This window comes from Trichechus manatus, unplaced genomic scaffold (genome assembly GCF_000243295.1).
Source record: "Trichechus manatus latirostris isolate Lorelei unplaced genomic scaffold, TriManLat1.0 scaffold00061, whole genome shotgun sequence".
In the NCBI taxonomy this organism is placed as follows: Eukaryota; Metazoa; Chordata; class Mammalia; order Sirenia; family Trichechidae; genus Trichechus; species Trichechus manatus.
This window is the reverse complement of record NW_004443997.1, coordinates 263,201-290,734: the sequence shown is the minus strand read 5'-3', so window position 1 is coordinate 290,734 and position 27,534 is coordinate 263,201. Positions and strand designations below refer to the sequence as shown.

At 50.2% G+C, this 27,534-nt stretch overlaps 1 protein-coding gene across 1 annotated transcript in view; it reads left to right on the top strand.

Annotated features, from left to right (window-relative positions):
• Window positions 1-23,263, top strand: part of ASCC2 (activating signal cointegrator 1 complex subunit 2) — a 43,037-nt gene extending 19,774 nt beyond the window's left edge. The window contains exons 9-20 of the mRNA XM_023733675.1: window positions 490-564; window positions 1,001-1,108; window positions 1,338-1,406; window positions 1,624-1,698; window positions 3,051-3,231; window positions 4,653-4,867; window positions 5,789-5,908; window positions 13,885-13,978; window positions 14,068-14,198; window positions 14,781-14,886; window positions 18,186-18,265; window positions 19,556-23,263. Coding sequence (XP_023589443.1) covers window positions 490-564; window positions 1,001-1,108; window positions 1,338-1,406; window positions 1,624-1,698; window positions 3,051-3,231; window positions 4,653-4,867; window positions 5,789-5,908; window positions 13,885-13,978; window positions 14,068-14,198; window positions 14,781-14,886; window positions 18,186-18,265; window positions 19,556-19,727 — 1,426 coding nt within the window. The 3' untranslated portion in view covers window positions 19,728-23,263. The remainder of the gene's footprint in view (window positions 1-489; window positions 565-1,000; window positions 1,109-1,337; window positions 1,407-1,623; window positions 1,699-3,050; window positions 3,232-4,652; window positions 4,868-5,788; window positions 5,909-13,884; window positions 13,979-14,067; window positions 14,199-14,780; window positions 14,887-18,185; window positions 18,266-19,555) is intronic.
• The last annotated feature ends 4,271 nt before the right edge of the window (window positions 23,264-27,534 follow it).

Sequence of the window (27,534 nt, the reverse complement as noted above, 5' to 3'; positions counted from 1 at the left end):
CTGGAATTCGAATTTGACCTTGAGTTGGGAAGGGATGGGAGTGAGGTCACTGAGGTGAGAAGCAAGGCTGGCTACCCGTGCCAGATCTGGTTATGCCAGAGGAGTTATGGTCTGATTCGTAGGAGGTAGGAAGCTACTGGTAGTTTTGGAGCAAGAACAGAGAGTGACCTTGTGTCTGTTCCTGAAACTGCAGTGAGTCCTGGAGGCCCCCCATGGTTTATCTGTTAGAATGAGCCTACCTGGGCTGGGCTGTGGTTTTCCATCTGAGTGGGGAACACAGCTACAGGTTTCCCCATGAGATGCTCCTGAGAACCAGCCACAGCTGGCCACTCTGGGGTGGGCTTGGGGGAGAGCCAGGGTGGTCCCAGGAGAAAATATGTTGTGGGAGCAAAAAATGAGCCTTCCCACTTGCTTATGTTGTCTGATTTTCTATTGAAGTGTAGTATTTATGAACTAAACCCAACATTTTACCTATGTGTGCTTCCACAGACTAGCTTCCTTTTATGAAACAGCAATTCCCGAACTGGAGTCTGCAATTAAGAAGAGAAGGCTTGAAGATAGCAAGTAAGGCGGGGACAAACTAAGAATGTTGTGGGAAAGAGAGGCCTAGTGTCACTGGCCTTGGCAGAGGCCCCTGTCTGCCTCAGGGAGCATCGCCGTCTCTAAAACAGGCGGTCGAACCGAGGACCGTGCAGCTGCAGGCCTTGTACATCCTCCCTAGCAGCCTTCTGGCCCCGGCACCAGAGCCCTCCCCATCAGCTATTTCTCCAAGCTTTTGTTAAATGGCCCTCTGGTTCCTAACTCACTGTTGGATCTGAGAAGCGGCTCTGGAACCAGCTGGCCACTCAGGGCCTGCAGCCTTTTGCCAGCTGCTCTCAGCAGTAAACTGTGAGGCCTTCTCATCTCGGTGGAGGGGCACCTGCAACTGCTGAGAATAAGCTTTCTTGGTGCCTTTTTGTCTCCCAAATCCCTGTTTCTTGTTTTTCGCTGACCTTGAAAGGCTGCTAGGTGACCTGTGGAAGAGGCTCTCCCATTCCAGGAAGAAGCTGGTGGAGATTATTCATATCCTCATGAACCAGATCTGCCTTCTTCCCATCCTGGAAAGCAGGTAAGCCCTGGGGTGCTGCCTCTCTGGTGAGAGAACCCTCTTCCCAAGCTCACCAGGAGCATTTCCACCACATCAGCTCTGCCTCCCCTCTGCCTCTAGGGCTGGCTGAGCAGAGATGGGAGACTGAGAAAGATGTGTCTTTCCTTTAACTGGGGAGGGGTGGGGTTGGGAGGATGGTGCAGATTGTCTTGCATTGAGTGATCTAATCTTCCCTGGTATCCTGTTCCAGCTGTGACAACATTCAGGGTTTCATCGAGGAGTTCCTTCAGATCTTTAGCTCCTTGCTGCAGGAGAAGAGGTGAGTGTGGCTGAGCTGGGGGACAGCCTGTGGCCCTCCCCACCAGTTCCCACCAGACCTTATCTAGTTGAGCCCCTGCTAGAAGCCCTCCATGGTTCTAAGGTGGGCACCTGCTGACATCTGGGATTTGTAGTTGGGCAGCAGAGACAGGGAGTGGCCTACAGCAGTGCTCCTGTGGCCCCAGCCCTTTCCCTCCCATTTGCGCTCTACCTGGCAGGTTCCTCCGGGACTATGATGTGCTCTTCCCTGTGGCCGATGATGTCAGCTTGCTGCAGCAGGCTTCATCTGTCTTGTATCCTTCAACCACTGCCTCTGGAAAGGAGCCTGGCCTGGCCAGGTCAGGGATGGACTGCTGGGTCCTGGAGGAGTGGGGAGGGAGGTTTAGCCCAAGAACACACAGATCAGCCAGCTTTCCTGGGAGGCACGCCAAGGCCCCAGCCTCTGTTTTTCTGGAGATGACTGCCCTGATTCTCAAGGCAGGGGAGGTCCAGTCATACTTCCTCTAGTGTTTACTGGGTGTTGTGTCTGTGCCTGTGTGACCAAGATGGGCTCAGCCCTTGCCCTCACAGACATCACTCCAGAGGGCAGACGGACAAGTAAACAGGCAGTTAGATAGAGAGCGCCATGGTGGGAGAATTCAGAGGGTACAGAGACGAGAGGAGGTACCTATCTCAGCGGCACTTATGATGGGCTGTCAGATGCAAATGATGGCCAAGCTGAGAACAGCAGAAGGAACAGGAGCTAAGACCAAGGACAAGAGCATTCCCAGTATGAAAGTTCAGAGGACAGAGAGCAGGCTCATTGGAAGAGCCCACATACAAGTGTAGAGCATGGGGTTGGGCCGTGGGAGAGGGGAGGGGAGGGGGTCAGAGTGTGGCAGATGAGCTGGAGGGAGGTGGGCCCGCACAGCCCTGTGGTGACCCTCACTGAGAAGTTCGGGCTCTGTCCTGCAGTCTCTGGGGTGCTGTGGAAGGATGTGAAGCAAAGAGTGACAAGCTCTGTCTGACCACAGAAGGAGCATGAACTGGCCTGGGGTCACCATGGAGGCTCAGGGGCTGGTGAGGAGGTTGTTGCTGACATCCAGGCCAGGATGATGGGGCTTTGGACTGGAAGTGCAGTGAGGGAGTCTAGGGCAACTCCTCGGTTTCTGGCTTGGCATTGCCCAGAGTGGTAGACAGAGAGGAGGAACGGGGGAGAGCAGGCCCGTGGGCCATTTTGGTGGCTGGGGTGGGTTGCTCAGTCCTGCCTCAGGGAAACCTTGTGGGCCTCCAGCCTTTGCAGAAAGCCCACAGCAGGTTGAACAGGAGGTGCAGCGGCGGTGACCCTGTTGGGCCCTCCTGGTGGTCAGTACAGAGGGAAGAACCACTGGCACATCCCAGGACACTCTGATGCCAGCCCTCGGCCCAGAGCTTCTTTCTGCTGAATGGCAGGTGCTAGGTTGCAAGGCCAGTGTGGCCACGTCTGTCCTCTTTCCCCACGCGACCCAGGTGCCCCCTTCGTCCACTGGGTGCAGCCCAGAAGCCCCTGGCAGAAACCATGCAGTCACATGCTGGGGAGAGACTGAGAGTTCCACTGCCTCAGAGCTGGAGAGGTGGAGAAGGCTGTGGGACCTGAGAGAGAGAAAAACCCTTAACGTCCTCCTAGCGACGAGACACGCACTGCCTATATCCTCCAGGCAGTCGAGAGTGCATGGGAAGGGGTGGACAGACAGAAAGCCACGGAGGCTAAAGACCCACTGGTGGCTGAGGATCCTAACAAGGTTGCGGCGACAGTGGAGCCAGTCAGTCAAACACCATCACACCCAGAGAACTCGGAGGATGAGGAGGTGTGTGTCCAGGGCAGGGCTGTCCCCTGCTGCCCCTGCCCTCCAGTCCCCATCTGACAGGTCAGGGCAGCCGGGAAACCTCCATTCTTTGTTTCTGCACTCAGGGAAAAAGGTTCCTTTTGGAATTGACAGCTTCGAGCTGCTGATCAGCTCTCTGCTGCCCTTAGCCTGGAGTGGGACTGGGTGCAAGGAGACAGGAAGTCATTTCAGCTGTCAAAGGCTCAGTTTTCTCTCTTTAGAGTGAAGAGGTGAAGCTTTCATGTGAAATCTTTACAGAGCCACCTCTAAACAGAAACGGGGCTGCTTTGGTTGTGGTTGGGAGCAGTTCCTGATCCTACTGCTTGGCCTCTCTGGGAGACCCTCCATGGAACTGCAGGGCTCCACTAAACAAGTCTGGAAACCTGGGGTCTAGTACTTTCTCTCAGGCTTTTCCAGAACTGGCCATCAAGCCCAGGATTCTTCCTGTGTGTTGGGAGGCAGGTTAAACCACATAGCCCCTAGGGTCAGGCAGCTCGGGTGTATTTTGGCCCTGTCATTCACTAGCTCTGTGACCTTGGAGACATCACTCACTCTGAGCCTTGGTTTCTCATCTGTATGGTGGGAACAGCACGGTTGCTGTTGGGATTTCCAGAGCTGCCACATGGAGAGCTCTGAGTACTGGCTGGTGTTGGTGCTCCGTTCACAGACGCTATGGTCTTCCTCTTAGACTACAAGGCCTTGAAGGATGACAGCGCCCACTGCCTTTGCCTTCTTCTGAGTCATGGAAGGTTTTTATTACGTGTTTGATTTGTGAATTTCCTTAACTAAAAGGCCTAACAAAGTCAAGCCACATGGAGTAGTATATAAAGTGAATCACCCTTATTGAAAAGACTATAATGCAAGGGGGATCATCTCTACACAGTCCAGGTGTGGCGGTTGCTGTGTCCCCCTGGCGTCAGTCCTAAATTTGTGAGGGCTGGAAAAGGACCTTTCACTGTCAGTAGGAACCTTCACTATCAGTAGGAACTGTGGCTGTTTACTGAGTGCCTCATCAGCGCTGACACAGGCTCATCACTTTGCGTGCATCCCCTCTTTGAACCACCTGAAACAACCCCCTGAGGTGGGTGGGTGGTGGTCAGCTCGTTCCCTAAAGGAGGAAACTGAGACTCAGACGGGAAGCAACTTGTTCAAAGTCCCACAGCCGGAAGTAGCCTGGAGATAAAGCCTAAAGCCCCCTTTTTCACAGAGGAGGAAATGGAGGCTCAGAGAGACTGGAGTCAGCTGGCTGAAGTCGCACAGGGGCAGGGCTGGGACTCAAGCCAGGGCCCCTGACTCAAGTCCAGCGCTGTTTCCTCTCTACCTATGGCCTGTTACCCTGTCACCTCCTGGCTTAGCCAAGGAAGACATCCCCTTCCTGTCCTTCTCTCTGCCTCTTCCTGCAGTGCATGGGGGCAGCTGCTGCCCTGGTCCCCTCTGTGTCCGGAGTAGAGCTGGACTCGCTCATCTCCCAAGTGAAGGACCTGCTCCCAGACCTTGGTGAGGGCTTCATCCTGGCCTGCCTGGCACACTACAGCTATGACCCGGAGCAGGTGATCAACAACATCCTGGAGGAGCGACTGGCTCCGGCCCTCAGCCAGCTGGACCGCAGCCTAGACAGGTGGGACAGACAGGTGGGAGGAGGTGTGGCGCGCCCAGGCTACCTCAGGGCCCTCATCTGGTGCCCCTTCTCAAAAACTCAACTTCCCACTTATATCGTTCATGTCCAAGGACTCAGCTTGCTTTCCCTTCCCCACAGGGGTGTTTCCCAGCTGTTTAACTGCCCTCTTTGGGAAACATACGGATCTTAGGCCCTCAGGAGGTTCTCACATGTCCCTGCAGGGCAGAGAGTGAGTGCATAGTGCGCATCCCTGCTGCACCTGTGGGAAGACCCATTAGGGACACGGCACGTGATGAAGAGTTGATGAGCACCTTCGAGTTACTAAGTTCTCGGCCAGCCCCTGACATCACCACCTTCCCAGTAGATTCCTGAGGGAGGACGGCCAAGCTGCTCACTTCCTTCACACCGGCCCTTTCTGAGTTTGGCCCACTGCTTTCCCAAAGACCCTGTGGAGCAGCAGAAATGAGGGAATGAATAGGTATTTCTTCCATGAACAGGTGATATTTATTGAATGAATGACTGAAGCTAGCTGTGTCCTTTTGGGCAAGCTTCTTGGCCACTTTGTGCCACGTTTTATAGATGAGAACACTAATGTATGAAGAGGCTAAGTGATTAATGGGTACCAATCTCATAGAGCTGTCCTAAGCATTAAATGAGGGAGCTTTTAAGACACAGAAAGAAAACTTGTGTGACTGACACCTCAGGAACGAGAGGAGCTTTGCTAAGGGGTGGCTGCATACCCAGGCAGGGGCCAGATGGAGCAGGTCTGCCTCTCCCTGAAAGCTGTTGAGATTGTATCCTAGGCGTGGCTATTGAAAAGGGGTGAAGGATCTGATGGACATGAAGTGGTCGGGGGAAGTGGGTCACAGGTGGGTATCTACTGGCCCAGCCCCCTTAAATTGATTTTCATGCTGCCCCTAGACAGGCGAAGCCAGACCCAACGCCCCTGTTGACGTCTCGTCACAACATCTTCCAGAATGATGAGTTTGATGTGTTCAGCAGGAACTCAGTGGACCTGAGCCGGGTGCATAAGGGCAAGAGGTGAGTGGAGTGGGCTGCAGAGTGCATACAGAAAGCGGGAGAAACAGAAGGGCCTACTGTGTTAAGGAACTGGCCATGGAGGCTGAGATCAGGGGTCCCTTCACAGCCCTGAACCTGGTGGCTCCCAGCAGGCGGGGTGGGTTCTTTAATGGTTATGCTTTGGGCTCGGGCTCTGTTAGGGAGGTTTTCAGTGACTGCTGCTTATTGATAGCAAAAAGCCAGAGGAGCTGAAACTGCCCCCTTCTGCTGTGTCTGAATTATTTGATGTCCGAACCATCGAATCACCGGATGGTGGAGCCTGGGCCATGCTTCCCAAAAGCTGGTCCTTGACCTGATTTTCCCTAGTCTGGCAAAAAGAGAAAAATAAGGACCTGTACTGAGGGAGCACTTCAGAAGGTGACTATTCCATTTGAAGGCCTTCCTATTTATTTTTGGTTTATGCCTTTCCTACTTTTTTGGCATTGAAAAGTCTATTCATTTATTCAACAAATATTTGCCCGGTGCTTACAACATTCGGCCTGGATTAGGTGCTGAGGATGTAGTGGGGAGCAAAACGGACATGGCCCCTGCCCACGTGGAGTTTGCACTAATCAACTCATCAAACAAGCTACGTAAAACTGCAAATATAATAAGTACTATGAGCTGGAGGTGTGTGGGGTTCGGAGCCTCCAGCAGGGGCTTCAACCAGGCAGAAAGGTCCTCTGAGTAAAGGACACTTGACTGAGGGCTGAGGGGTGAGGAGGGATTGGTTTCCAAGTAGGAAAGGAGAAACTTTCTAAGCAGGGTCAGTGGCAGGGGTAGTGGCCTTGAGACTATAGGAAGCATGGCAGTGGTCCCAGGAGCTGACACCTTTTATATTTTGAGATGATCACTCTGCTCTTGAATGGAGAACTGACTGGAGGGGACCCGGTGTCAGTGGTGATGGTAAAGTGCACAATATAATAGAGAATGAGAAAGTAAAAAATTGGCAACACTATGCCTGTCCTCTAGTTTCTCCTGAAATGTGTTAGTTCATGGAATCCAGAAATCTGGGAACCACTGCACAAGTGCAGCCTGCCCTTTCCCCCATCATATAAATGGGGACATTGAGGTTCAGAGACGGGAGGGGACTTTCCCTGCTCTTGTGGTAGGCTCCCCAGTGGCAGAGACACAGGCTGCTTCAGTGGGAACCCCGTGCTATCCATCCTCTCCAGGGCCATCCGATGCAGGAAGCTTGGCTGGCTGAGATCTTAGGGAGCAGGCCCAGGACAGTTTGGTTAGACAGGAAGCAGTCACAATCTGCTTAGTCACATACATTGCAACATCTCAGCTCCCAGCCCATGAGATGTTATCCTGCATTGGTGGCTGCTGCTCCAGACAGCATGACCCCTGGGAGGCTCCTGCTGTGGGGAGTGGGCAGACGGGGTGTCCCCAGGCTGGTAGAGGGCTGGCCCCCAGCTCTGACCCAGGGAGCCTGATTGCTAGGTCCCCCCAAGCTCAGGCATCTCTGGCGTCGACCTTTCCCCTTGACTTTGGTCGGTGGGTTTGCCTGGGACCCATGGTGTCCTGAGATTGTGCTTCACCCTACCCAGTCTCGGGTCACCCAAGAGCATCTGCAGGGGGCCAATTTCAGTAGTTAAGGTCAGCAAAGGGGCTGGCACTGAGGCGGCCAGTGCTCAGGGGGGGCTGCAACCCTGCTCCTGGACTGGTTCGGGCTGCCAGGCTGAGAGATCAGGCAGCAGTGTTTGCTGAACTCATTGTGCTCGGTGACCCCAGGGTAGGGATTGTGAAGAGGCAAAGCTTTCATTCATGTGTTCATTATTTATGTATTCATTCACCAAATATTTATTCAGCAATTTACTAGCGCTGATCCTGTGCTAAACACCAGGGAGACAAGGGTAGACATGGCACCCAGGCCTCGCCCTCAAAAGGCTGGAGACTATGGGAAAGACTTAGAACGTTAAACAAGCATGACAGAATCATTAAACAAGGAGGTGGGATGGGGGACGCCTGGTGGGTGCAGCTGTCCTAATTTGGGGAGATTGCAGGTGCTCCCTGCTGTCAGGAGCATATGAGATTAAATAGCTCAGGCCAACCACACCTCAGTTAAAATATGCACATGTTAAATCAGAGAGGATGTTTTCAGCTTCAGGTAACTGAAAAGTGTGCTCAGTGGCTTAAGTAGTAAGGAAATCTGTTCCCTCACATGACAAGTAGTTGGCAAGGTAGTGCAGGTTTAGACTTGGTTAACCTAGGGGTACAGACACATCATCAAGGATGCCGTGTCTTTCCATCTCTTGATGCCTCAGGCCACAGAGTGGCTGCCGCTGTTTCAGGTATCACCTCCAGAAACAACAGTGTCGAGAGGAAGTCTGGAACAGGTCTTTCTGTAGCTCTCTTAGAAACCAGGAAACCTTTCCAAAAGGAAAGATTCTCCTCACATCCCATTGGTATAACCAGGTCACAGGACTGAGGCCCAGGGCTCTGGTATGAGAGGGATGAGTGGATACAGAGAGCTGAACAAAGTGAGGGTCTATTAGGAGGGGACATTTGGTGGTGGATGGCTGTGAGGTAGACACAAAGCACATGTGTGCTGCAGGATAGCTTGGCCAAATGGAGGAGGAATGCATAAGATGGGGTTCTCCTAACCCCTTTGGACTGAAAAGTTGTGCCCCAGAAGATGATAACAAACGTTCCTTCCAGAAAAATATTTTATGGCTGAAGAAGTCTGTGTAGTCTGTCTGCCTCTTGAAAGTCAGAACACATTAATACATTAAAGGCTCTGGCAAGTTCTGCAGTGAAAGAAACCAGATTCGTTTTATTGAGCCCAACAGGTACCAGGTCCACTTCTATACATCATCTTATTTCATCTTCATGTCAACCCTGGGAGGCAGGTGCTGGGAGGAGGAACCTGGTGAGGATAAGACTCTTGCCCGTGATCACATGGCTCAGGAAGTGGCAGAGCAAAGCCTTGAGTCAGGAGACCTGTGTTCTGGCCTGGCTCTGCTGTTAGCAGCTGTGTGACCTTGGGAAAGTTGCTCTGTCTCTCTGGATCTCCTGAGTCCTCACCTGGAAAAGGAGGGATTGAGAGTCTGTGACTCTGCAGGCCCTTTAGAAGTTCAAAGGCAGGAGTCACCCCTGAGGGCCAGTTTAAGTTGGGCCTCGAAGGACAGGCTAGAGGAAGTAAAGAGGAGAGCCCTTGTGTTCCTGGGCCACCACCATCTTGTAGGAGGCCGAGGACTCCTCCTACCCAAAAGACGGTCTCCAAAGCCACTGTTGTCAACGCTTCCAGACTTAACTAAAGTTCTGGCCCACCAGTGGACCTTTTCCTCATCTGTGCCTGATTTTGTCCCTGATTCTCCTTTTCCTTCCTGCCTCCAAATGAGGTCATGGGGCCAAAACTGTACCTCACTGGATGGGCTGCCCAGGGCACTGGGCTCCACTCTTCCCACCTGTGGCCTCACAGGGCCCTCCTGGGGTGGGTTGAGTTTGCCACGCTTCTCTGTCATCCTGCCAGGGAGCCAGGTATCCAGAATCCACATAGTGAGAACCGTCCTGCTGCCCAGAGCCAGGGACGGAGTGGACCAGGGGCCATAAGGTGTAGCAGAAACGATGGTGACATCTGCAAAAAAAATGAAACAAGACCCATACCTCACATCATGTACAAAAACTAACTCAAAATGGATCAAAGATCTAAATATAAAATCTGAAACAATAAAGATCATGGAAGAAAAAATAGGGACAACGCTAGGAGCCCTAATACGTGGCGTAAACAGAATACAAAACGTTACTAACAATGCACAAACACCAGAAGAGAAACTAGAAGACTGGGAGCTCCTAAAAATCAAACACTTATGCTCATCAAAAGACTTCACCAAAAGAGTCAAAAGACAGCCTACAGACTGGGAAAAAATTTTTGGCTACGACAAATCCGATCAGCGTCTAATCTCTAAAATGTATAAGATGCTGCAAAACCTCAACAACAAAAAGACAAATAGCCCAATTAAAAAATGGGCAAAGGATATGAACAGGCACTTCACCAAAGAAGACATTTAGGGCGGCTAACAGATCCACAAGGAAATGCTCATAATCATTAGCCATTAGAGAAATGGCGAATCAAAACTACAATGAGATACCATCTCACCCCAACAAGGCTAGCATTAATCCAAAAAACACAAAATAATAAATGCTGGAGAGGTTGTGGAGAGACTGGAACACTTACACACTGTTGGTGGGAATGTAAAATGGTACAACCATTTTGGAAAGTGATTTGGCGCTTCCTTAAAAAGCTAGAAGTACCATACAATCCAACAATCCCACTCCTGGGAATATATCCTAGAGAAATAAGAGCCATCATGAATAGATACATGCACACCCATGTTCATTGCGGTACTCTTCACAATAGCAAAAAGATGGAAACAACCCGGGTGCCCATCAATGAAGGAATGGATAAACAAATTACGGTATAGTCACACAGTGGAATACTACACAACAATAAATAACAACAATGAATCTGCAAAACATCTCATAACGTGGATGAATCTGGAAGGCATTATGCTGAGTGAAATTAGTCGCAAAAGGACAAATATTGTATGAGACCACTATTATAAGAACTTAAGAAATGGTTTAAACACAGAAGAAAATATTCTATGGTTACAAGGGTGAGGAGAGAGGGAGAGGGGTATTCGCTAACTAGATATTAGATAAGAATTAGCTTCAGTGAAGGGAAGGACAGCACACGCTACAGGGGAAGTCAGCACAACTGGACTAACCCAAAAGCTAAGAAGTTTCCTGAATACAACCGAGCACTTTGAGGGACAGAGAAGCAGCGGCAGGGGTCTGGGGACCGCGGTTTCAGGGGACATCTAGGTCAATTGGCATAACAAAGTTTGTTAAGAAAATGTTCTGCGTCGCACTTCGGTGAGTGGCATCTGGGGTCTTAAAAGCCAACGAGCAGCTATCTAAGATACATCAATTGGTCCCAACCTACCTGGAGTAAAGGAGAATGAAGCACACCAAAGACACAAGGAAAGTATTAGCCCAAGAGACAGAAAGGGCCACATAAACCAGAGACTGCATCAGCCTGAGACCAGAAGAACTAGATGGTGCCTGGCTGCCCTGACAGGGAACACAACAGAAAGTCCCTAATGGGGCAGGAGAAAAGTGGGGTACAGAACTTAAATTCTAGTAAAAAGATCAGACTTAATGGTCTGACTGAGACTGGAGGGACCCCAGAAGATATGGCCCCGAGACTCTCCGTTAGCCCAGAACCAAAACCATTCCCAAAGCCAACTCTTCAGACAAAGATTAGACTGGACTATGGGACATAAAATAATACTCGTGAAGAGAGTGCTTCTTAGCTCAAGTAGATACATGAGACTAAATGGGCAGCTCCTGTTTGCAGGCGAGGTGAGAAGGCAGAGAGGATCAGGAGCTGGTTGAATAGACACGGGAAATCTAGGGTGGAAAGGAGGAGTGTGCTGTCACAGTATAGGGAGAGCATCTAGGGTCACAGAGCAATGTGTGTATAAATTTTTGTATGAGAGACTAACTTGAACTGTAAACTTTCACTTAAAGCACAATTAAAAATCAGAAAAGAAAGTATGGTGACACCACTCATTCATCCTTGGTCCTCTGGTCCAGCATAGGGCACCTGGTAGACCCCCAGGACATGAGTGTTCAATGAGTAGACACACTCCTCGTGGTGTCACCAACCACCTGGGTAAGCTTGGGCCCCTTTCACTTCCTGCCCATCTTTTTCCTCTCCAGCACCCAACCTGCCAAAGAGAGCCAGGTACAGTGCAGAGGCCAGTCACAGTCCTCTTTCTGGTGATACGAAGACTCCTGTGGACCAAGGTTTTTCCCTGGCCCAGAGCAACACCATCCCACTTTCCACTGGGGAAGGTTTCCTTCCCTTATCCCTCTCCCAGGCCCCCTGCTGGCCCCCTGAGCCAGAACTCGTTTCTCTTCCTCTGTGTCTCCCTGTCTCCAGGCACGTATGCCTCTGTTCAGCACATTTTATGTGTCCTGCCTACAGTTGGCTGCCATTTGCCTATCTGTCACCCCCACTAGACTGTGAGTTCCATGAGGGCCAATCTCCCCCTACCTCAGCCTCAGTCCTCTGCATGGCACATGGTAGCCCTTAATAAAGACTTGTTGAAGGGAGCCAGTCTTAACATGCTGTACTGGGGGCTGTAGTCCTGACCGGCCACAGGCCACAGCCAGCCTAGCCGACTCGGATGCCTGCCCCTCCCAGCACCAAAAGCCAGTTAATAGAAGATTTTATGGAAGCTGTGTAGGATGATGTGGGCTTTGTGTTTCTTCTTCTCCCTCCGCCTCAGTACATTCCAGGGACCTGATTTCACAACTCAGCTAACTTTTCTTGCCTGGCATCTCAATGATTTCCTCTGTAGGGCTAGAAGCTGCATTCCATAGGCTTGTGGATGTGTCTGACAAACTAGGTTTTTCTACAGGTTTGAAAAGCCATGAGTCTGGAGACCCACGTCCCTACCATAGCTCTGCTGCACATTCCCTGTGGTCCCAAGCATGGCCCTCCTCTCCCCTCCACTGCACCCGAATTTCCTCACCTGTATCATGTTGGGAGTTGGACTTTCCAACTTTTGCTTCTGGTGAAATTTTACATGGAAGCTCCAACTATAAGACGGATAGAAGGCCCCTGTGTGGGTGAGAGAAGAGGCCAGAGCCCACTTAAATTTGTGTTTTTAGAAGATTCAAACAACCTCAGGCCCTTCCTTGGAGTTACCATTGTCATTTGGTGTGGGGCTCACTAGCCCTCTGTGTGCATTTTCATACATATATATGTGTCCACCTCCTGTCTGTTGTACTGTGGTGGCTTGCATGTTGCTGTGATTCTGGAAGCTATGCCACTAGTATTTCAAATACCAGCCCGGTCGCCCAGGTGGACAGGTTTCAGCAGAGCTTCCAGACTAAGGCACAGTAGAAAGAAAGGCCTGGCAGTCTACTTCGAAAAATTTGCCAGTGAAAACCCTATGGATCACAACAGAATGTTGTCGGATGTAGTGTTGGAAAATGAGCCCCCTAAGTTGGAAGACACTCAAAATACACAGTGGCCTCAACAATGGCCTTGAGCATATCAATGATTGTGATGATGGCACAGGAGTGGGCAGTGTTTTGTTCTGTCGTACATGGGGTCACCATGAGTTGGAGCCTACTCATCAGCAGCTAACAACAACATATGTGCCATGGAAACAGAGTTGGTTTGGTTTGCTTTTTGTTTTTTATACAGATAGGATCATACTGTATGCATTTTTCTGCAGCTTTTTTCATCAGTAATAAGCCTTAAAATTCTTTCCCTGTCAGTCCAAATAGATCACTGTCATTCTTGGAAATCTGTATTACAGAACTCACGATGTTCTGTAATACAGATGTAGCATAGTTCGTTTGGCCATTCCACTCATAATGGACATTATCTGGTTTTCCATTTTTCACTGTTACAAACAATGCTGGAAAGAAAATCAGACCTCTTTGTGCACTTGGCCAGTGTTTCCTGAAGGGCAATGGCCTGGTTGAAGGGTGTGTACGTTTTATATTTTAATAGCTACTCTTGGGATGCCCTCCAACGTGGCTGGAGCCGTTTACATGTGCACAAGTGAGGAGCCCTGGTGGTGTAGTGGTTAAGAGCTCGGCTGCTAATCAAAAGGTCGGCAGTTCGAATCTACCAGCTGCTCCTCAGAAACCCTGTGGGGCAATTCTCCTCTATCCTGTCAGGTCGCTATGAGTCGGAATCGACTCATCGGCCATGAGTTTGGGTTTTTTTTGTGTGTTTTTAGCAGCAAGTGAGCAGCCCGTCCCCCCACACCCTCACCAGTGCTTGGTAACATCAGTTGTCTTAGTTTGCACCAGTCTGAGGGTTGGAGAAATGAGCCCATAGCTCCCTGGATCCTCCACACCCCACAACCTTCAGACCCTGATGGTTTTTCTTCCTGTCGCCCCTGTTTCTGTCTCTCGGGCACCAGGAAAGAGGAGAACACACGGAGTCTGCTGAATGACAAGCGAGCGGTGACAGCGCAGCGGCAGCGCTACGAGCAGTACAGCGTGGTGGTGGAGGAGGTAGGCAGCCCCCAGGATGTGACCCGTGCTGGGGGAAGGAGAGCTAGCCAGCCCTTGGGGCATTCCGGCCCACGCTTCTGCCATCACAGGTGCCGCTGCAGCCTGGGGAAGGCCTGCCCTATCATGGTGACGACTACGAGGACGAGTATGATGACACGTACGATGACAACCAGGTTGGCGCCAACGATGTCGACTCGGATGACGAGCTCATCAGCCGCAGGTGAGGCCAGGTGGTGGGTGGAATTCGACGTGCACAGTGGCTCTCTGGCCTCTGAGGCTCTCTTGTGGCCTCGTGCTTGTACAGGTGAGGAAACCGAGGCCCTTATCATGTGAGCCAGTCCGTGGCAGAACCAGGGCACATGCCCAGGCTGCCTGACTCGTCTTCCAGTGTTCCCTCCAGCCCGTAGCCTGCCTTCTCCCTTGCTGGTTGGCCTGGCCCAGCCTGAGTGGGACAGCATTTATTTGGTCTCACGCAGTAGTTTTTAATCACAGAAAACTTTTCCTGGTGGAATCTTATGAAGACTCCTAATACAGTTAAAAATAAGGCTGCTCTGGCTAAAGGGAGGACTGGAGATCCCAACAGCCCCAACTCAGATGACAATAAGGCTTCTACATCTGGCCCTGGTCCTCTCAAAGAGTCCTGGGGCTTGAGCAGAGCTGGCAAGAATAGCTCTCACATTGCCTTGGCTTGTGCCTGCCTCCTGAGCTGTCTCCTCTCCCCAAGCAGGATTCCCTCCTCCCTGAAGCACTCTTTCCAGGTTCAACCCTACTCTTGGAGCTCACTTTCTCTCTCCACCCTCAGGCCTTTCACCACCCCTCAGGTACTGAGAACCAGAGTGTCCGGGGAAGGACAGGAGGACGACGAGGAGGAGGAGGAGGAGGAGGAGGCTGAAGAGGGAGCCCCCAAGGTATCTCCTTGGCGGGTGGCAGATAATGGGGAGGGTGCAATTCTGAAGGGTGAATCAGGAGCTCTATGACCCCCCTGTCCTGCGTCTGGCCTCAAGCCACCCCAGCATCACGGCCCAAGGGAGAAGGGGTCCTTTCAGGCCCAGGCTGTCTGCTAGGAGAGCCGCTGGCTTACAGCTCACCTCTGCCACTCATGAGGACCCAGGGGACAGATTAGCGGCTGAGCCTTTGAACTGTCGAGTTCATTAGGCCCAGTAGCCTGGGGGCCAGGAGAGGGGCAGCTGTCAGCCGCGGTGCCCTGCACGGCAATTCTGAAAATCAGAGAGGAGTTAAAGCCTAGTGCCCTTGGAGGTCACCTGGGCCAGTGAGTTTGAAAATTCTAGTTTTTAGCAGCTGAACTTTTCCTTCAAACGAAATCTTAACTTTTTGTTGTTGTGAGGTGCCGTCAAGTTGCTTCTGACTTATAGTGACTGTGTACAACAGAACGAAACACTGTCTGGTCCTGCACCGTCCTCATGATTGTTGTTATGCTTGAGCCTGTTGTTGCAGCCATTGTGACAGTCCATCTTGTTGAGGGTTTTCCTCTTTTTCATTGATCCTCTACTTTACCAAGCATGATGTCCTTCTCCAGGAACTGGTCCCTCTTGAAAACATGTCTAAAGTATGTGAGACGAAGTCTCTCCATCCTTGCTTCTAAAGAGCATTGTGGCTGTACTTCTTCAAAAACGGATTTGTCCATTCTTTTGGCAGTCCATGGTATATTCGGTATTCTTCGTCAACACCGTAATTCAAAGGTGTCAGTTCTTCTTCAGTCTTCCTTATTCATTGTCCAGCTTTCACATGCATATGAGGCAACTGAAAACACCGTGGCTTGGGTCAGGTACACCTTAGTCCTCGGAGTGACATCTTTGCTTTTTAACACTTTAAAGAGGTCTTTTGCAGCAGATTTACCCAATGCAGTGGGTCATTTGATATCTTGACTGCTGCTTCCATGGGTACTGATTGTGGATCCAAGTAAAATGAAGTCCTTGACAACTTCAATCTTTTTTCCCTTTATCATGATGTTGCTTATTGGTCCAGTTGTGAGGATTTTTGTTTTCTTTATGTTGAGGTATAATCCGCACTAAAGGCTGTAGTCTTTGATCTTCATCAGTAAGTGCCTCAAGTCCTCTTCGCTTTCAGCAAGCGAGGTTGTGTCATTTGCAATAACGCAGGTTGTTAACAAGTCTTCCTCCAATCCTGTTGCCCTGTTCTTCTTCATATAGTCCAGCTTCTCGGATTATTGCCTCAGTGTACAGATGGAATAGGTATGGTGAAAGGATACAACCCTGACACACACCTTTCCTTACTTTAAACCACGCAGTATCCCCTTGTTCTGTTCGAATGACTGCCTCTTGATCTATGTACAGGTTCCTTGTAAGTACAATTACGTGTTCTGGAATTCCCATTCTTCACAGTATCATCCATAATTTGTTATGATCCACACAGTCAGATGTCTTTGCATAGTCAATAAAACACAGGTAAACATCTTTCTGGTATTCTCTGCTTTTAGCCAGGATCCATCTGATATCAGCAGTGATATCCCTCATTCCATGTCCTCTTCTGAATCTGGCTTGGATTTTTGGCAGTTTCTTGTTGATATACTGCTGCAACCACCTTTGAATGATCTTCAGCAAAATTTTACTTGCGTGTGATATTAATGATATTGTTCAATAATTTCTGCATTTGATTGGGTCACCTTTTCTTTGGAATGGGCATAAGTATGGATCTCTTCCAGTCGGTTGGCCAGGTAGCTGTCTTCCAAATTTCTTGGCATAAGTGAGTGAGTACTTCCAGTGCTGCATCTGTTTGTTGAAACATCTCAGTTGATATTCCATCAATTCCTGGAGCCTTGTTTTTCACTGGTGTCTTCAGTGCAGCTTGGACTTCTTACTTCAGTACCATTGGTTCTCAATCATCTGCTACCTCCTGAAATGACTGAACGTCGACCAGTTCTTTCTGGTACAGTGACTGTGTGTGTTCTTCCATCTTCTTTTTACGCTTCCTGTGTTGCTCAGTATTTTGTCCATAGAATCCTTCACTATTGCAACACGATGCTTGAATTTTTTCTTCGTTTCTTTCAGCTTGAGAAATGCTGAGCGTGTTCCTCCTTTTTGGTTTTCTAATTCCAGGTCTTTGCACATATTATAATACTTGACTTTGTCTTCTCAAGCTACCCTTTAAAATCTTCTGTTCAGCTCTTTTACTTCATCATTTCTTCCTTTCCCTTTAGTGACTTAACGTTCAAGAGCAACTTTCAGAGTCTCTTCTGATATCCATTTTGGTGTTTTCTTTCTTTCTTGTCTTTTTAATGACCTCTTGCTTTCTTCATGTATCATGTCCTTGATATCATTCCACAACTCGTCTCAGCTTTGGTCATTAGTGTTCAATGCATCAAATCTATCTTAACTAGAACCTCAATATATAAAACAGGTGAAGGCAGCGCTATCCTGGTTGAACAGAGTGGCTGCCTAGAACTCCACCACCTGTGCCTCCCAGGCCCTTATGTCACCAGGGTGACAAATCAGATGTTTCTGGTGCTAGACCACCCTGTAAATGAGTGTGGGGCACGGTGGAGGGGAGGCAAGCAGGCCTATCTGAGGAGCTCCTCAGCAAGAATGCCTGCCCTGCAGTCCCCAGGGGCTTCCCTTCTTTCCAGGGAAGGACAGCCCAGATTTTTATGTGAAATCTTCCAGTTTCCAAATGTTGCTAATTCCATTTTGTTTCTTAAATACTGCGGGTCACCACAGCTTGGCTGTGGCCCTTAGGTCACAGTTGTTCCCCTGCACTGGTCCAGCCTCCTTTCACTCTTGGCAAAAAGCATGGTCTTCGAGGATGGGCTCTTCCCCAGCTCATGGATAGTGGAGCCAGAGTGAGGCCATCTGCTCCCCAGGGAACAGCCAGCTTCCAGGGGTGGCTCTCCTGGCATGCAAAGCCTGACGTAGCCTCCTTGACCTTTCACAGTGGCCATCCTGGCTCCCCCCCACCCCGGTGCCTCCCATTTGTCATCGTCCTACTCCACCAGTGGCATGCCTGCCCCACCATGCCTGTCCCACTGAGCCCAGCCAGTGGGAGTTGGGGGCTCCTGATGAAAGCCTGGACCGCAGCAAGCCAGCTCGGCCTGGGGCATCGCTCTGCTGTGCTGCACCTCCTCCCACCCCTAGCAGGGAGCAGTCACAAGATCCAGCTGGGAACAGCTTCACCACTGCTTAGGGATTGGGGTGCCTCATGATTCCGGTTTTCGTCTTCCCTCCCTCCCCAGCCTGACCACTTCGTGCAGGACCCCGCAGTGCTGAGGGAGAAGGCAGAAGCCAGGCGCATGGCCTTCCTCGCCAGGAGGGGGTGAGCATTCAAGAGGCTGTTTCTGGTGGGAGGGGACCCAGCTGGGGAAGGCCCAGGTGATGACTGGGAGACCCCAGCCTAAGTGCTTTGTATATATTAATTTAGATTCCACAACAACCCTATGATGTAGCTACTGTCATTATCCTCATTTTACAGATGAGGAAACTGAGGCCCAGAACCTGCCAAAGGTTACACAGCTAGTAGGTGGTAGGTAGAGTGAGATTTGAGCCAGATGACCCATCTCTGGGGTCCACAGTTGTAACCATGTCTTGACAGACACTGTAAGGGGTTTTACCCAGTGTGGAGATTGACATGTCCGTAGCTAACTGGTGTGAAATGTGAAAGAGCCCAGGCAGACAGACAAGACATGCATCCTTTATGGCTCAGAGAGGCATGGTGGGGCAGGGGCATTTAAGCAGGTGTTTGTCATGTGAGATGGGGAAACAGCCCAAGCTGGACAGAAAGGCAAGAAAGTAAGGGTATGGCAAGGGAGGGTTGTCTCCAGGTATGGCTGGGGGCAGCTGGGGAGAGGGTAACCAGAAACCCCTGTGACCAGCCCCTTCACCTTCCCATGAGGAAATGGTCCAGAGGGGCCAAAGGCCTGCCTGAGGTCGCTCCTCCACTTAAGGCCAAACCAGGTTGTCCCCTGGCTCTGGGACCCCCACAGCACTGCCTACTGGGTGCAGAGGGCCTCGCCAAGGAGGGAAGGCATTTGGATCTCATTTTGAAGGCATTGGGGAGCCACAGAAGGTTGTTGAGCAGGGAGCATAGCAACTCTGACTCCTCATCCATCCCAACCCCCTGAGCGTGGAGCTGGAGGCACATCCCAACAGTTGAGATGGTCTGAAATGGTCCTGGGTCATGTCTGTGAGTCTGCTAGGTCTTTCAAGGCCACCAGATGAGACCCTGGAGTGTAGAGCTGGGGTAATTGTCTCATCTGTAGCAGGTGGGCCTGGCAGGATAAGGGAGGTGACTTGTTCCCAAGCCCTCCTTCTCTCCTTGTGTGGGGAGATCAGCCTGTTAGCTTTTCCTCCCACACAGCCTAGTCATGGGCCCATGTGGAGGCAAGGCCCAGAGAAGAGAAAACACCTAGCACGGGGCTGGCCAGAGCCCCCACAGCCCTGCCCCTGCCAGGCCCCATTTCTCCTCCCACCCTGCAGTGGGGTCATGGGTTTCCTGGCTCAAGCCTGTGTGTGTTCTCCCAGTGACCTCTGAGGCCCACTGGGAGCCTCCCATCAGAGGCTCTTCCAACTGACGGGTTCTCCTGAGGGTGGGTTGTTCCTCACTCAGGTACCGGCATGACAGCTCAGCAGCAGTGGCTGGCAGCCCCCGGGGCCATGGACAGACTCGTGAGACAACCCAGGAACGCAGGAAGAAGGAAGCCAACAAGGCAGCAAGAGCCAACCACAACCGGAGGACCATGGCTGACCGTAAAAGAAGCAAAGGCATGATCCCATCCTGAGGACACTGCGCCAGGGCCAGCAGGGCAGCAGTGACACTGGACCCAGCAGGCTGCGGTACCATAGCCTGGGCCTCCCACCATTCATCCCACTCTGGGGCCCCAAGTTCAGCTTCACCCCTCAACAGCCTCAGCTTTGCAGCCCCTGAGAAGGCCACCTCACTGTCCACCAAGCAGCCAGCCATGAGCGCCTTCTTGCTGAACACACAGTGCCTTATCCCACAGCAAAGGACCCATGGGCCAGCAAGCAGGTGCCTTCCCCAAGATGTGCAGGTGGGAAAGGGATGGGGATGGAGCCCCAAGACAAGACCCCCAAACCTCATGCAGCAAGACACCACTTCCCTTATTCCCTGGATGGCAGGAAGCCTGTATATTAAAAAAACAAAAACAAAAAAAGATCTGCAAGTAAAGCTTTTGAACCTTTCAAGCAATGACCTGTGATATGCCTGTGACCTACTCCCCTTGTATTCCGTTCTTCAGTGAAGCTGTGATCAGGAGATAATCATGGTATTCTTTTTATCGCCCTTTTGTGCTTGCTCTCATTTTAACCCCTCCTGGCATTGCTCCTGCCTTGCTCTGTGACCCTGAGGACATCAGCCCTTCTCTGAACCTCCAGTCCCTGCCGCAAAATGAAGGGCTGAAGGAGGTGGTCTTTCCCACTATCTCAGTCAGTCCTGATGACTTCCACCTAAGGAGGTAGGCACTGTTTTTGACCCCATTGTATAGATGAAGAAAGTGAGGCACTGAGAGCTGAAGGTGGCTGTCCCAGGCCACAGCAGAGAAGTGGCAGAACAGGCATTGGGCACTTAGTCTGCCCAGGGTCTAGGGTCCTAGACCCCCGGAGTTGGTGTCAGCTGCACCTCACAGCTGGCCCGAGGACACTTTGTCAGCAGCAGAGCCAGCGCCAGACAGAACTCAGGCCTCCAGCCTCACAGTTGTACTCTTAGTAAACCCCCCAAAATCAAAGACTCAGAGACCTCAAGAAACAAGTCAGGATGACACTGCTAAGCCCTGTTGAAGGGCCTGGCTCCTCAGACTCCCTCCTGGGGATGGCCAGCCAGTTCCTAGCATGGCAGCGGCTGCCAGTTATCCTGATTCTGTGTCCATCTAGAACATTAGTAATCAATGGGGGGTGGGGGGGCGTCAAGAGTGGGGCATCTGCTGGGCTGATCGTAGCCCAGCCTGGCATGGAGTCCATTAGCGAAAGCCAGGGCCCAAGCCCAGCTGGACCCTGACAAATCACCCTCAGTGCTAGTGCAATTTATTTGCACATGGTTAGGATGAGCACATGGTTAGGATGAGCGTCCAAAGCAGAAAGGCAGACAGGCAGTTGATGAACTGGTTTTGTTAGGTCAGCCTGCACAAGTGAAAATCAATAGCAATTCCTCTGTGTCGTATCAGTTCTCTTGGTACATTGGAGATGCAGAGCAGGTACAGGGGTGGTGTCCTCCGCTCACACTGCTAAATTAGCTGAGATGAGGCTAGCATTAGCCATCGTGACAGGCAGCAGTAAGACTGTTTCCTCCAGGAAGCATTTGCCAGGGAATGAGCTCAGTGGCAGGGGCCACTTCTTTTCTCCCGTACTGAGCTTCCTTCTCTGGAGGGAGGACAGGATGGAGCGCTCCTGGGCATTAGTTACCTGTCTTGCCTGTTACTGTTCATGAAGCCCCTCTCACCTTCACCTTGTCATGCGCACCTCCTAGCCACTTGGGGTGGAGTTCAGGCCTCACGTTAGTATCATGTTTCAAAGGACTTGAGAAGTCAGAAATTTTTTTTTTTTAATTTTCAGAATGGAGTGCCAGGTGAAACTTAGTCTCCCCTGAGGAACTGCATGCCTTCTTATTTCAGACCTTGAAGGAACTGCATGCCTTCTTATTTCAGACCTTGAAGGTACTCTTTCAGGGGGGTTTCGTGGCTAAAGACGGCTCAGGGGTCATCCAGAATGGTGCTCTATGCACACCTCTTCAGCTTTGGGGCCTCGGTTTTCCCATCTGTAAAGTGAGCGTGTTCAGATGAATAGTTACCATTTGGTGCCTATGAGGTTCTCTGAAGAGAGCCCAAAGTTTAAGATGGGCAAATGCAGAACTGCTATAGATGAAGTTGGGTGGGGGGCCCTGAGCCCTACCTGTTCAGTCACTGGAGCCCACCATCTTCACTGCTGCTCCTAAGCAGGTATTTTTTAAGTGCCTTCTCTGTGCCCTGGCAGAAGATTATGACTGTCACAGGCATTCCCCAGGAGGTTTTTAAGGCTTTGTGCCTCTGAGAGGACTTAGGTTTGAGTGTCTTTGTTTCTAGTTCACAAATTGCAATGATGGTGGGTGTGTTTATGTAGTGCTGCTGTGCCTCTGTGAGGTGCTTGGGGCAGAGCTTGTCATTGTTTATAAAAAGGAACCCGGAAGCCCTGGGAGGGCAAGTGACTTGCCCAAAGCCTGTGGCAAGTTAGCACAGAGTCTGGGTACAACTCCTTACTGAGTTACCTGTTAAACAGCCAAGTGTAGCTGGAAGAGTAAATGATTGACGAGAACCTCCTTCATGTCCCTTCCACACAAGGAGCTTGGGTTGAATAATGCAGCCGGGGTGGGGAGGGACGATGGACAAAAAACAAACAGAAATAAACACACAAAAAAATGCAGGGAGGTGTTGTGTAACCCTTTAAAATGATGTCGTTAAAGATCTGGTAGCAGCGTGGGAAACTAAATATTGAAGAATAAATTTAAATGCAGAATACACAATGATGATGCACCATGATTGTGAAAATGTAAAAAAAATGCATACAGATCAAGTCTGGAAGGGAACATGCATAAATAAAAGTGATGGTGAGAGCGTGGATGATGGTGGTGGTAAGACAACAATATTTTATAATAAGAATAAAAATTCTTACTGAGCACTTAGCATGGCCAAACTTCACTGGATTCTTTATTTGCATTATTTCAAGGGGACAAATGGGCATCAGCACAAGTAGGGTACAGGGCCCCAAACACTGCGTCCTCACGAGGTGTAGGTACTGATGAGAATGCTGAGGTACAGAGAGATTAAATGACTTGCCTAAGGTCGTACAGTTAGCAAGTGACCAAGGTGGGGACACAGTCCAAGATTGTGTCCTAAAGCACATTGTCTTAACCTCTAAGACTCATACCTGCCATTGCTCTCTTTCTCCCACCCCAACCCTTGTGTTTTCTGTGATACCCTTGTTACTGTTTTTACAATGAAAAAGAAGAAAACGTGAGTAAAATAGCCGCAGAACAAGAGAATGGGAAGTCTCATCTCATCAGGCCAGGCTGATAGGACTCCCAATGACATGTTTGTTAGACCGTTTAATATTGTCGCACAGATTCCAGATGCTCTGTTCCCTTCTCCCTCCACCCCCACCTTTTTTCTCTTGTTTTCCTTTAGTCTACTGTGTCCAGTCTGCCATTAAGCTCACTGAGTAGCTTCACTTTTGTCTCCAGTCCCTCTCAGGAGGGAAGGGGAGAAAGTTTGGGGGTAGAACATTCTCAGCTGAGATGGTGATAGCAAAGTCTAGGGAGCACCAAGGCCTGGGAGGGGTTCAAGAGGCTGAGAAAGTCCAAGGGTCCAGGGTGAGTGTGGACATTGAGGGTTGGCAGAGAGGGAGTGAGCCCCAGAGTTAGGGCTACATGGCAGGCTAGGGCGTGGCCTAGTCAGTTGTCCAGAGCAGCACCTACCAGTGCTAGGGGCTGTCGGGTTGGGGCATGAAGGGTCAGCCTGGCAGGTAATGTCAAGAATGGAGAGGACAATCCATCCACTCAGCACACATTTATCAAAGATCTGCCAGGTGCCAGGTACTGTGGCGGGCATGTGTAAGAAAGGCCCAGCCCCTGCCATCATGAAGCTCACAGTCCAATAAGCAAGATAGATATTAAATAAGACATTTTGGAGAAATTCTTAGAGTTGTGCTAGGTCCTACTGAATGAAAAAATAGAGTAGGAAGGAAAACAGGCGGTCACAGAAAGAGGCCGAGAGCAAAGAGACAGTCCAGAAGCAGAGAGCGATTGCAGTGTCAGGAGGCAGCCAAGAGGTCAACCAGGCAAAGGCTGGACGCTCTCCTGGACTTGACAGTGGGGCTCAGTGGAACCTCTGCCCCAGCTTTGCCAGGAAGCAGCGGGGAGACAGCAGAGGGAGGGGTGGGAGATGAGGAAGAGAAGAAGGTAGGAGAGTGGGCCCTTTTCAAAAGGAACTTGGCATTGAAGACAGGAGGGGGGAGCTTGGAGGTGAGGAGCAAATATCAGCACCTAGCACTGATTCGTAAAATGCCTGGGTGGAGTTGGGGAGGCTGGAGCTCCAGGAGACCCACCTGGGGAAGGTCAGCACTCAATGCGGAGTGGAATGGGGCTGGGGCAAGGGCCAGGCAGAGGCTCCCAGACTAAGAAGGGCAGGCTAGCATTGGATTTTTTTTTTTTTTTTTTTTTTTTTTTTGGTGCTTTTTATTTTATTTTTAAAATTTTATTGTGATGATGAGATGCGTAACAAAACATGCCATCTCGCAATTTCTACACGTACAGTTCAGTGACATTGAGTACATTCTTTAAGTTGTATAACTATTCTCCAAAGGTTCCAAATCATTCCATCACTTTTAACATAAACTCAGTGCCCTCTAAGCAAGCCCTTCCCCTTCTCCCCTCCCTTCCACCCCTGGTAACCACTAATAATCTCTGGTTTCTATCTATTTGCTTATTTCATATAAGTGAGATCATACAATGTTTGTCCTTTTGTGACTGACTCATTTCGCTCAGCAGGATGTTTTCAAGGTTCATCCATATCATGGCATGCTGGCACTGGAGCTTACCTAGATCTCTGGGCACTGAGGCAGCAGGGAGGGGCCTTGACTGACCAGAGACTGTTGTGCAATTTTGCAGCCTTAGCCAAGTTAAACATTTATTCTGTCTAAAGGTTGCCATCTCCAGCTGTGTGTGTGTGTATGTGTGTCTAGGGGATCCTTAAAACTCGCATGAAATTCCGACTTCACATCACACATAAAATTCTCTTCCAACAATCAATAATCATCAAGAGAATTTTACAACTCAGAGAGCCTTAAAGGGCATTTAGTGCTGCGTTTCTCAAACTATTTAAACCTGCAATCTCAGGCCCTGGAATTTCAGATGTACCCCCCATCCCCTGGGGATGGGGAGCTTTATCCTGCTTAAGAATTCACTGGGCCTCGATGGGTCTCTCCCAGCCAAGGGGGTTTGTCAAGCTTTACTTTCTGTGGTCTGAATTATAAAAATGAGGGGTGGTTAATTCTAGTTTTCCAAATATGAAACTATGACATTGAATATGCTTTTTCTGGCTGCATGAGCCTGCCCTCAACACTCTGACATGTCCTTTGAGTGCTCTGCCATCCCAAGGGGGTAATTAAGGTTTTCTCCTCCTTAAAGTGCTTTTTCACATAAAAGCCAGGGAGAAAAGGGACCCACTGTTGGGCAAGCACCAGTCATTCCTGTACATTTAAGTATTGTGTCTGCAGGGCTTACATGAAGGGCTTTCCCACCATATTTCCCATCTCGAGGTCTGATCTACTTAGCATTCTTTCACACGCACCTGGGGCCTCTGTCCTTTTTATCAAATTAATTTTTCACAAGGGTGGCCTAGGGTAGTGAAAAGAGAACTGAATTAAGGGTCGGGAGATGGGGGTCCAGGCCCTTGATTTCAACAAGCTGTGTGACCATGGACCAGTTACTTTGTCTCTCTGGGCCTCGCTTTCTTTTGAGAAATGAGATGACTATTCTCCTCCACCCTCTTGCCTCACGAGTAATTGTGAGGCTCAGGTGAGATCCCAACTGGAGCTGCATAGGAGCCAGACAAAGAGAAAAAAACAGTCACAGGCCAGCACGGTAAGTGTGCGATGGGTGCCCTGGGAGCCTAGAAGAGGGGCCCCACCCAGCCTTTCTGGGGAGCTGATGCCTTCAGGCCAGGGCACAGCACAGACTAGAAATGACCTCACCGAATCCTTGAAACAAAGCTAGGCAGTAGGTATGATTATAATCCTCATTTAGAGGCTCAGTCACTTGCTCCTGGCTGAGGAGTGGCCCAGTTAGTATTCACACCCAGGTTTGCCAGCTTCTAAAGTCTATGCTCCCAGCCCTTTGCTTTCCTGCCTGCCTTTGGCACTTGAAGCAGAAGGCACAATACACATGTGGTTGGTTCAGCATAGAAAAAAGAGTCAATCATCTTCATTTTAAACACCATACTTCTGTTGATAGAACCTATGATTCGAGTCATTTCATTGACAGAGAAGCAGGGGAAAATGAGAGATCAGGAAGCTGGGCAGCCCCAGTTAACTGATTTCCCCAATCTCCGCTTTGCCACAGTCTCCCCTGTCTGCGAACAAAGGGAAGGGATGCCTCTTGGAGGGCCCGGTTTGAAGGAGGTGTTCCACTGGGAAAGATTAGTGAGCCTAGGGGATCCGGCATCACATGGAATCGCAGCCCCAGGGAGAAGTGTCCCTTGCTGTTGGAGGTCTGTACAGGATGGAGACAGAAGCAGGCTCAGACACCAGGGATGGAGAGAAGAGAAGAGGACTCTGTTACATGGTGAAAGGTATGGGGAAGAGGTCAGAGTTGCCTGCAGAATACACAAGGCTACTGAGGTTTAAAACAATGCTAGAGACACAGAAAATGAGATTGTCGAGGGACACAAAGGCAAACACAAAAACATGATTGGACCAGAGGGGTGGAAAGGATGCCGGGAAGATGGTTTTAAAGCCACTGGAGTAAGGGGAGGCACTTCAGTGATTCAACTGTACTGTCATCTCAGCCTGCATGTGGTGGATTGAATATGCTAATTAGGCACTGGCCCCTGAAGACTGTACAGGGAGCCCTTTTGACTTATTCACTGTAGCAACATATCAAAACCATCCCAAACAGGCCTGTGCTAAGCTGATCATAAGCATTAGCTAAAGTATCTTCCCACTGACCCTGTGAGGTATTATTATCATTATCCCATTTTCCAGTTGAGAAAACTGAGGCTCAAAGAGGGGAAGCAGCCTTCCCAAGGTTACCCAGCTGGAGAGTAGGAGAGCTGGGATTCAAACGCAGGTGTGTGTTGCTTCCATAGCCTATGCCTAGGCACCAGATGAGAAAGCAAAAGCCGTATAGCAAGGGACTCTGCTTGGTAGACTTGCGAAGAGGAGAAGCGAGGTTTGAGGTAGCCTGGGTCTTAAATGTCAGGCTCAGAAATTTGAACTTGATCTTGTAGGTAATGGGTAGCCACTGAAGGTATTTAAGCAGAGGAGTTGATCTGGCAGCCTTATGAGTGTTCAGTGGAGAGGAAGGGTCCAGAAAAGCCAGGGAAGGCTCGGTGCAGGAGTTTCACAGTGAGGATAAGCCAGGAGCAGCCGGAAGCCAGTCAGCGCCTCTGTACACACAGACTGCCAACGGAACAGCTTCCAGCCAGCACTTTCTCTGCATGCCATCAGTGTGTTGTCCTTGATGGCGGCTGGAGTCTGCCCTTGGCATTCAGTCTGTATATAAATCCAAGCGTATCAGGCCAGGGCCTCAATGAAAAGAGAAATGATTTTTACCCTATGTGGAGCAGTGGATAAAGAGTGCAGGAGGCTCTGTAGCCAACTGTCTGCATTTGAACCTTGGTTCCTCTCTCACTAGCTGTGTTATCCTGAGCAAGCCACTTAATCTCTGAGCCTCATTTTCCACCTGTAAAATGGGATAGAGAGCAGTGTTCACCTCGGAATGAGGCTCCAGGGATGTAGGGTGCGTTTGCAGCACCCAGCGCAGGCCTGGCCCTGGGTGACCGCCCAGAGAAGGCGGATATTTTTGTGTGTGTGATCTTGTACGTG